The 9,979-nt window shown below is 37.4% G+C and overlaps 1 protein-coding gene across 7 annotated transcripts in view; it reads left to right on the top strand.

Annotated features, from left to right (window-relative positions):
- Positions 1-9,820, top strand: part of RTN4 (reticulon 4) — an 80,427-nt gene extending 70,607 nt beyond the window's left edge. For all 7 annotated transcript variants that reach the window (XM_011950592.1, XM_011950588.1, XM_011950591.1 and 4 more), the window contains 4 exons: positions 7,242-7,311; positions 8,154-8,200; positions 8,400-8,458; positions 8,827-9,820. In XM_011950592.1, coding sequence (XP_011805982.1) covers positions 7,242-7,311; positions 8,154-8,200; positions 8,400-8,458; positions 8,827-8,869 — 219 coding nt within the window. In that variant the 3' untranslated portion in view covers positions 8,870-9,820. The remainder of the gene's footprint in view (positions 1-7,241; positions 7,312-8,153; positions 8,201-8,399; positions 8,459-8,826) is intronic.
- The last annotated feature ends 159 nt before the right edge of the window (positions 9,821-9,979 follow it).

The raw sequence follows: 9,979 nt of genomic DNA, 5'->3' as shown, positions 1-9,979 counted from the left end.
ATATATATATATATAAATAAAATCATACTTTTGGAAATCATGAAGATTAAAAGGAAGAGGAAATTAAAGGGAATTTTGACTATAAGCATAAAGAGCGTCTAATGCCAGTTTTAATACCAGATGTGATTTATTCATTCTGACTTTGTTTTACAGTCCAGCACTTAGTTTCTTATCTTATATGTGATTCATACATACATGAAAGCTATTTCATATCTTGGACTCTTTCTTATTCTAGATAAGATTTAATATTCTGAAACACCTCAACTGATCTTCAGTTGGTCATCATTGGAGGTTTTTCTTTAGTTTGGGATCTTGCTACATAAGCAGCTGTTAAGAGTCTCACCTTGCAAACAAACTCTTCCGAAGTTCTGCTTGACGAAACAGGCACTAAACCACAGTTGTGTAATTGAATTAATCCTGAAGCACTGGACCTGTAGTGCTTTTCTTTTTCATAGAACTTGGCATTTGTGTTTTATATGCTGTTGCCTGTGACTCTGCAGAAAACAGGCAGACTTGTTTCCAATCTAAGCCTGGACAGAAATGTAGTGGTGGTAATTCTCATAATTTTTCATTTTTCATTTCCAAGAGAAATGTTCTCGTTTATTTTTATCATACATGCCAAGGATATAGTAGCAATAAGGGGGTGACTGGGCCTTTAGACTCAGAAAAACAGTTTCTGAACTGGTCAGAATAGGTGTAAGTGCTTGAAGTGCTTTTATTAAAAAAAAATTTTTAGCCTTTATAACCTGGTAGTTGATACATTATTTTCATTTCTTTGTGTCTCTGGGATTACAGGCATGAGCCACCGTGCCCAGCCGCATCTCTTATTTTATTTATGACTTGGAACTTAAGTTACTTCCTAATAACATCAAGGATAAATAATGTAGTTTCCTTTATTACTTATCTCTTTCATATAGAGTGGTTGCATTTAGTGACTAAATCTGTAGTGATGTTTTAAAATGATCTGATGTCAGTCTGTAAATAAAAAGATTATGGTTATGTTGTTTGGCATGTTTGATTAGTTTCAAAAGAGATCAAGTAAAAATATTTTGGAGCAAATGAAATAGAACCTTGTACATAAAACCTAGAGGAAGCCAGTTCCTATTCATGTATTATTACCTTCTGTATGTAGTTGACTTTTAAGGTAGAACATGTGTGAAAAGTGATTGAGAAGGAGGTACTGATGCCGTTTAAGATGGATGGTTTGTGGATAGGAATTGACTGAGAGGAAACACTGTCTATAGGTAGTAATTCAGAGCTTCTAACAGCAAAGGACCATTTCTGAATTTAACAGTCAAAGATTGGTGGGGGAGAGATGTGACTTCAAAGAAAAGCCTGGTGAGCTTAGGAGAGGAGAGATGGTTGTTGTTTTTATGGATTCAATAAAGATGGCAACAGAGATACACCAAAAGTCATCCTCCATGTTTGCACAGTATAGCAGTGAAGGCAGCTACATGTCTACAATTTAACATTTTTCTTGAGAGAAATGTCATTCTTGAATAAATCTATTTTTTTTAAATTGATGTGTGAATGATGCATTATGCTCTAGTTTTCTGAGTTTGAGTATAAAGTTTCCACTTGTCTTTAATCAAAAGAAAACTTACTCTTTCAGAGAAAATTTTCATCCATACACAGTCCAATGTGTAGATACTTATGTAGGTATAGAAATATTTGTCAAAGGCAGGAGGAGAGAAAAAATGTTAGAAAGGGGCTGATGAGATCTTAAGAAACGTTTTAAATCTCTGTTTTGCACAGGTATTTGAGAATCGAATATGAAGACTTTTTAAAATAAGTTTTGAGAAATAATTTCTTTGTTAAATCTTATCTTTTAATTTCTTTCGAAAACTACATTTTTTTATAAAAGCAGTTATTTATGAGGAAGTTAGCATAAATGAGAGAAATCAAACTTGATAAGTTCTCACACTGAGTGACTGCTAATTTGAAAGTAACAGAAAGTGACACATGATGAGATAGATTTCCTTTCTGGAACGCTTGTTGTTTCTTAACAACTTGTTGAAAAAAAGGACTTTGATTAAAATTTGATTTCTCCTTAAGGATTAGCAATACTTTTAAAAAGAAAAGCGAAGAAAAACATACTTGATTGGTTTCCCTGAGTCGTGTTTTTGGCAAGCCCAGAGCTCAAGGAAAACGGTATGGTGACTTCCCCAGATTGCAGTTCATTTAGGACTGCAAATAAATAACAGTTGCTTCATCATGTTAGCACTTAAAATGAACCTGGCATTTAGATCTCAAAATCTAGAGGCAAATGAATAAGGCAGGGAATCTGTCCTTTTCTCCTCATGAAAAGTGATGGGTATGAAGCCCTTGGTGATTCCGGTACACACTCTGATCGTGTACATGAAAGGTTTTCCTTGATAACCCTTGTGATTTTGCCACACAAGAATTTAGCTAAATGCTTTCTTAATGTCATTGTATATGAGTAATACAGATTCCATCTGTTTGTTTCCATTGAATATGAGGGTACTACAGAAATACTGAATACTTCCTTAAAACAACTTTTATTGAAAAAGGAAGCTGATAAAAAAAAAACCATAACTTTGCCTTTTTATAAAAATGCTTGATAGGGATGACCTTTCTAGAGAGAGTTCTATGTATGGCCACACTTATCCCTCACAGTTTTTGTTTATATAGAGAGCGTTTTAAAAAGAAAAAGGTTTTCCTGGCCATGCACAGTAGCTCATGCCTGTACTCCCAGTACTTTGGGAGGCCAAGGCGGAAGGATTGCTTGAGGCCAGGAGTTTGAGACCAGCCTGGGCAACATTGTGAGACTCTGTTCTATAAAAAGATACTAAAAAATCAGCCAGCTATGGCGGCCCATGCCTGTAGTCCCTGCTACTTGGGAGGCTGAGGCAAGAGGACCTCTTGAGTGAGCCCAGGAGGTGGAGGATGTAGTAAGCCATGATCATACCACTGCATTCCAGCCAGGATGACAGAGTGAGACCCTGTCTCCTTAAAAAAAAAAAAAAAATTATTAAAATCTTAAGTTCCTTAATAGTAGGTTGTATTACTTTTTGACTTTTAGCCACAAAAACTGATAGGGAATGTTATATTCTCTAGCCCGAAAGCAAGCAAAAAAATGTGTTTTTCCAATTCCCATTCTTTTTTTACTTTTTCAACATAAGGAAAAATGTATTTACCTTGTTTAAAAGGATTTATTTTAATGCCTTATAGTCAGATTTTAAATTTGTGGAAAGTTTGCTAATAGCCCCAGTCTCTCCAGTTTAGATGAATGTTTTATTTAAATAACAGTGAGTTTTTAAAAATTTATAGGAAGCAACTTTTTATTGGAATTACATTGATTTTATATGATTCATAGCTAGGAAAATGGAAACCATCTTAATTTCAGGAAAATGTAGTAGAAATTATTCTCATTTCTAAATTTTTGTCATTTAGAAAAGACATTTTTATCAAGCTGTGTTTACAAAATAATAGTTTTTAAACAACAATTTGAAAGAAGTATTTCTATAACTCATTGTCTTCGTAAATACAAGATCTGTTGTGTGCCCTCAAATTTATATCTACATTTTTAGATTCTGGGTCACAATTATCACTAGTTCTTTTTTTTTTTTTTCCTGGAGATGGGGTCTCACTTTGTCACCTAGGCTGGAGGGCTGTGGTACGATCTTGGCTCACTGCAGCCTTTGCCTCCCGGGTTCAAGTGATTATCCTGCTTCAGCCTCCCGAGTAGCTGGGACTACAGGCGTCCGCCATCACGCCCAACTAATTTTTGTATTTTTAGTAGAGATGGGGTTTTGCCAAGTTGGCCAGGCTGGTCTCAAACTCCTGACCTCGGGTGATCTGCCTGCCTTGGCCTCCCAAAGTGCTGGGATTATAGGTGTGAACCACCATGCCCAGCCTACAACTATGACTATTTCTATTTGAAACCATCTTCCTCAGAAATTGAAATTTTGGAGCCACTCTTGCTAGCGTGTGAAACCTTTTCCTTGCTTATTGCCTTTTGGAGGGGGCAGTGAAGGAGGAGCCTGGCCTTTCAAAATGTGATCAAAGAAATAACCAAACTCCAGGGCTCATTCATCCTTTTATAAACGCCAGTGTGAAATGATGGGCATCCGTGTGCCTGGTCCAAGTTTTCTGGTGATTGACTTCAGTGAAGAAAAAGAAGACATGTTCTGCAGAGTTCTCCTTTTAAATTCTTGTGTAATGTTCCATTTGTTTTGCTCCTTTGCAATTAACTACAAACTTCTAAGTCCTAGAAAAGATTTCAAGTATTTATAGAGTGAGCAGCGACCAGTTTTCTAGTCAAATAGTATGGCAGAAATCACTGTTTTAAACATCTGTGGCATGAAACCATAAACCCTCCCTACCCCGACTTCACACCCCCAGTTATGAAAGAAAAGCATATGACAGTGCCTACTGGGCTCAGCTTTTGGGCTAATTGAATATGCCTCTGAGCCTTCTTAGCGGGTTCCTGTCTTTTGAAACCTCAAATCCCAAAAAGCTGTCTAATAATTTGACTTTTGAAGGGACTAAGACCAGGTGTTTTCAGCAGAGGGTCTTACTTTCCTGTAATTGAGGCAACTATAATGCTCCAGAATACAATCTTAAATCTGAAAGTGAGGGGAAGCAAAAAAAACGGCCTGAGCTCCAGAAATAGCTGACCCAAAATAACACAAAATCTAGCTCTCACGCTCATAGATAGGCAGCTGTTAACATTCACATTTTGACAGCTTCCTTTCAGGTTCCTTGAGCTCTCAGAAAAATTAGAAGGAAATGGGCTGGGGATGTAGAGACAGTCCAAACAATACCAGCTAATGAATGAATGAAGGAGACAGAAGGGCAAGTAGAATTTAGAGTTTGAGAATGCAGAAAAGTTTTGAAACGGTCAGAACTGCCAGAGTAATTTCTGAGATCGTATTAAGCACTCTCCCACCATTTGCCTTAAAGATGTCCCCTTCCCCCTCAGAAATCTGCAGAGCTCTTTCATTAGGTGTGTGATACACAGTGAATTTAATTCTCTTATTGCCCGGGAAGAAAGATAAACCAGACATGGCCCTTACCCCTTTTCAGTAAGTATTTGTTAGATCGTCATTACATTTTGGGCCTCCTTCCTCCAGTCTCGTTACTGTGCAAAAGGGAGATAAACTTTGACCTCTTCAGTTAATAAGTATTGGCTATAATGTTGCAAAGTATTTGCCATGGAATGGCGTAGAATTTGTAAGTCCAAAATGAGAGCAGCCTGTTTGCTTCTTTAAAGTGGTGTTTATTGACCTTATTCCTGCCATGTTACAAATCCATCATTTGTGGTGGATTCCCATTAATAATGGTTACTCTCTAGGTTAGTTCTTGCTGCCACCCATCTCTCTCCTGATGGTGTGTTCCCTGGATACACTTACCTGCTATTTTTGTTTTGGGCCCCTGAAGTTTCAGTTTTCTCAACATAGCTGCAACATTTAAAAATTAAGTGATAGAACACAAAAGTGTACATTTCTGGCAACACTGGCTTGGAATATTTGCATGGTGACAGCATATGGAGCAGGGCTGTTGTAAGTACCCCTTTGAGAGGAAGAATGCATATCACTGTGTGCCTCAATTCTCTCCCAGCCCCTCACATACATGTATGTCACCTGTCTGGCCCTAAGGACATTTGAGACCTCCCTCTGTTTTTCTCTTTGCCTCGGAATAGCCTGGCTTTTAGGAAGTGTTCTCAAAGAGGCAAGTGACATTTGAGCCCCTTCAGTGGCTCAGGTGTGAAGTCTTGGGCTTTTCTCCTATGGACTTGGAGTGAAGCCTTGTCAGTGACTGTAATGACCAAATGAGGACTTACTTTAGTTTGTGTTTGTTACTATCTTCTGCCATGTTAAGGGCATCTTTGTTGCTAAAGCAATTTCTTCTAAAATGTGGGAGGTCAACACTTTTCCCTTTACACTTATGGACAGTGATGGATAAAAATATCTCCCTTGCTCTATAGTAAACTTGCTCAAGTGCAAAAGTTATATTTAGCTTCAGCAATAGGAGTCTGTAAAACTGTGTGAGAGAAAAGCCTTACTAACTGAAGTCATCCTTCAAACCTTTCTACCAGGGGTTCCAATAGCAATTGCTAAGAATAGGACAGCTTAAAAAATTTTTTTTCCAATTGACAGATATTAAGAATGCCTGATATTTACTGACTTGAACATTAGTTAAATTCAGTTAGGGTGACCAGAGTGTTGCTATTTGTAGAACTGTTGCTTTGTAGAGTCATCCAAAGTGTCTCCCTAAGCTGTTACAAGTATGCTTACTAATGTTTGACTCCTTAATGCTCAGTAAGCATTCAGAGTTCATTTAATACATGGAGAAAGATATACTTTAGATCAAGGGTTAGCAAACCACTGCTTGTTTGGGCCACGGCCTGTTTTTTATAGTGTGGTAGCTAAGAGTGAGTGGTGTACATTTTCAAAGGGTTATAAGATAACAACAAAGAATAATACGAGATACAAACCCTATGTGGCCCATAAAACCTGAAATTTTACTGTAGCTCTTCACAGAGAAAGTTTGCTGATCCCTGCTTTAGATAATGGGGGTGGCTCTACTACTCCCCTTTTCATTTATACTGTTATGTAAGCCTAAATAATCACTGTAGATGGTGGCATCATGTTGTTTACCTACGAAATAGGTCAGAGTGATTGCCAGACATATACATGAAGGCCTTGAATTAGAAAGCAAAGGAACTGATGATGAGCAATGTTTAACAAAATTCAGACTAACTTTGTGCCTGATCCTTCAAAGGATGGAGGTGATATTTTTGGTACCTGAAACATAATTTCCCAGATAAGTACTCTTTGCCGAATTATTGCTTATCAACTGTCTGAGATATTAATGTGTGAATTATTCAGCTCATGTATCTTCAAGCACTCAACTAGTTAGTACTTTGAAATCAGTTCTAATAGACAATTCTCATACTACCATTCTAGTCTTCCCATTTAAAAGCTAAATGCTGTTAGTGCTGGAGGGGTAAGATGTACCCTTGGTATATTTTCTGATCTCAGCAGAATCAACTACTTGGTAGTGTAGTCCAGAGAAAATGGTTCAAATCTATTATTTTAGGATTCTGAAATTCATAATTGAGACTGGTGACTTAAAAGTGAGCTGTTCATGGTACTTTACCCAGTCTTCAAGTTGTATGCCTCTTGTAGGTTGGCATTTAGATGGGATGCTTTTGAAAGCATAATTAAGAAACTTTACTTGAATTTTGTTTATAATGGGCTGTTATTTTCTTATAGTTTGCAGTGTTGATGTGGGTATTTACCTATGTTGGTGCCTTGTTTAATGGTCTGACGCTACTGATTTTGGGTAAGTCTACAAAGCCATTGGGATGAAAAATTGCTGGAAAAAAGATTGTGTGCCAGGAGAGCTTAGACATTTTAGTGGGGAATATTCTCACTGTATGAAAAGTAGAGGATGAAAGTTTGGGCCGGGCGTGGTAGCTCACACTTGTAATCCCAGCACTTTGGGAGGCCGAGGTGGGCGAATCACCCGAGGCCAGGAGTTCGAGACCAGCCTGGCTAACATGGTGAAACCCCATTTCTACTAAAATTACAAAAAAATTAGCTGGGCGTGGTGGCGTGCGCCTGTAATCCCAGCTACTCAGGAGGCTGAGGCAGGAGAATCACTTGAGCCCAAGAGGCGGAGGTTGCAATGAGCCGAGATTGCGCCATTGCACTCCAACTTGGGCAACAAGTGTGAAACTCCATCTCAAAAAAAAAAAAAAAAAAGTTTGAGGTTGTATTCCCTTTAAATAAGTTGGTGATACTGCTTCCCAGTTTATTGAAATGCTACCTTAGGTGCTGAAGACAGCTCCTACTAACAGTGACAAACCAGATAAAGGGTGGCCTTATATGATGGTGCAGTCATCAATCTAACCAGGGATACCTGTATTTTATGAAATCTGTGATATGATTTGAAGGTAGGAATGGTTCCTAGCTCTAATGAATAACTAACTGCAGCCTCACACCGTTCATTCACTCCTGGAGTGGCTCCTCAACAGCAGGTGCAGCCAGAGATCCTTATGTTTGTATTTATTCATTAGCAACACTGCTTGGTTATCTTGAGGTGCTAGTTTCATAGTTTTTTGAGTGTTTATTTCTCCCAAATCATTCCAGTCTTTTTGAAAAGTTGTGTATTTCCCTTTTCAGCTCTCATTTCACTCTTCAGTGTTCCTGTTATTTATGAACGGCATCAGGTAATTTCTTAACTGCTGACTTCAGAATAGAGCACCCACTCTATTACATGGGATTTATGAATGTATTAGTGCCCATTTTCAGTGTCTTATAAAAATGAGAAATGTGATAGTTTCTTAAGCCTTTAGTTTGACACATAGTAGTGGTTAATAAAATTCTTTAGCAATGGTAATTAATAATTCCTTTATACCTCTCTTTCAGGCACAGATAGATCATTATCTAGGACTTGCAAATAAGAATGTTAAAGATGCTATGGCTAAGTAAGTATTTAAAAATCTGCAGTGTTTTTACTAGGATAAGGTGTGCTGGATTGTGAGAACAGTATTTTCATATTGCAGGAATAATGAGTAACGAATCTCTGTCAGACCTTAAGTGTGACTTCAGAGTTGCCAAAAAAGATTGTTTTTTTAACATTTGGACCATTCGTTTCTGGGTTTATTACGTGTTTAAGGCTTTGTTTAAATCTAATTCATGAGGCCAAGGTGGCAAAATTACAGTGTAGAATTAGGCAGCTTTAAGGATTTCGTTTCTTGTGTTAGCTGAATAACATACAAGTGGTTCTTGGAAGATGGTATGTTAAGCAGCAGCAAACAAAACTGATAATTTACATTGACTTTTTCATTTTCAGAATCCAAGCAAAAATCCCTGGATTGAAGCGCAAAGCTGAATGAAAACAACACCCAAAATAATAACTGGGAGTTCATCTTTAAAGGGGATATTCATTTGAGTATATGGGGGAGGGTCAGGGAAGAACGAACCTTGACATTGCAGTGCAGTTTCACAGATCGTTGTTAGATCTTTATTTTTAGCCATGCACTGTTATGAGGGAAAAATTACCTGTCTTGACTGCCATGTGTTCATCATCTAAGTATTGTAAGCTGCTATGTATGGATTTAAACCGTAATCATAATCTTTTTCCTATCTGAGGCACTGGTGGAATAAAAAACTTGTATATTTTACTTTGTTGCAGGTAGTCTTGCTGCATCTTGGCAAGTTGCAGAGATGGTGGAGTTAGAAAAAAACAAAGCCCTTTTCAGTTTGTGCACTGTGTATGGTCCGTGTAGATTGATGCAGATTTTCTGAAATGAAATGTTTAGACGAGATCATACCAGTAAAGCAGGAATGGAAAGGCTTGCTTTTCTGGTATGTTCTAGGTGTATTGTGACTTTTACTGTTATATTAATTGCCAATATAAGTAAATATAGATTATATATATATAGTGTTTCACAAAGCTTAGACCTTTACCTTCCAGCCACCCCACAGTGCTTGATATTTCAGAGTCATTGGTTATACATGTATAGTTCCAAAGCACATAAGCTAGAAAAAGAAAATACATTTCTAGGAGCACTACCATCTGTTTTCAACATGAAATGCCACACACATAGAACTCCAACATAAATTTCATTGCACAGACTTCGTGTAGTTAATTTTGTCACAAACTCAAATCTATGGACTGAATCTAATGCTTCCAAAAATGTTGTTTGCAAATATCAAACATTGTTATGCAAGAAATTACAAAATGAAGATTTATACCATTGTGGTTTAAGCTGTACTGAACTAAATCTGTGGAATGCATTGTGAACTGTAAAAGCAAAGTATCAATAAAGCTTATAGACTTAAAATGTGCTTTGGTATTTTCATTTCATGAAACGAAACTGCAGATTAAAAATGCACATAGTGGGTAGACTTTGCTTCAACCAGTGAATGGTAGCTTGTGCTTTTAGAAAAGTTTTTTCAGCTGATGGTGCAGCTGTTTACTTGGGAAACAAAAGTCAACAAAA

This window comes from Colobus angolensis, unplaced genomic scaffold, assembly GCF_000951035.1.
Source record: "Colobus angolensis palliatus isolate OR3802 unplaced genomic scaffold, Cang.pa_1.0 Scaffold309, whole genome shotgun sequence".
NCBI lineage: Eukaryota > Metazoa > Chordata > Mammalia > Primates > Cercopithecidae > Colobus > Colobus angolensis.
Note: the sequence above shows the minus strand (reverse complement) of the source record. Positions and strands in the feature narration are given on the sequence as shown.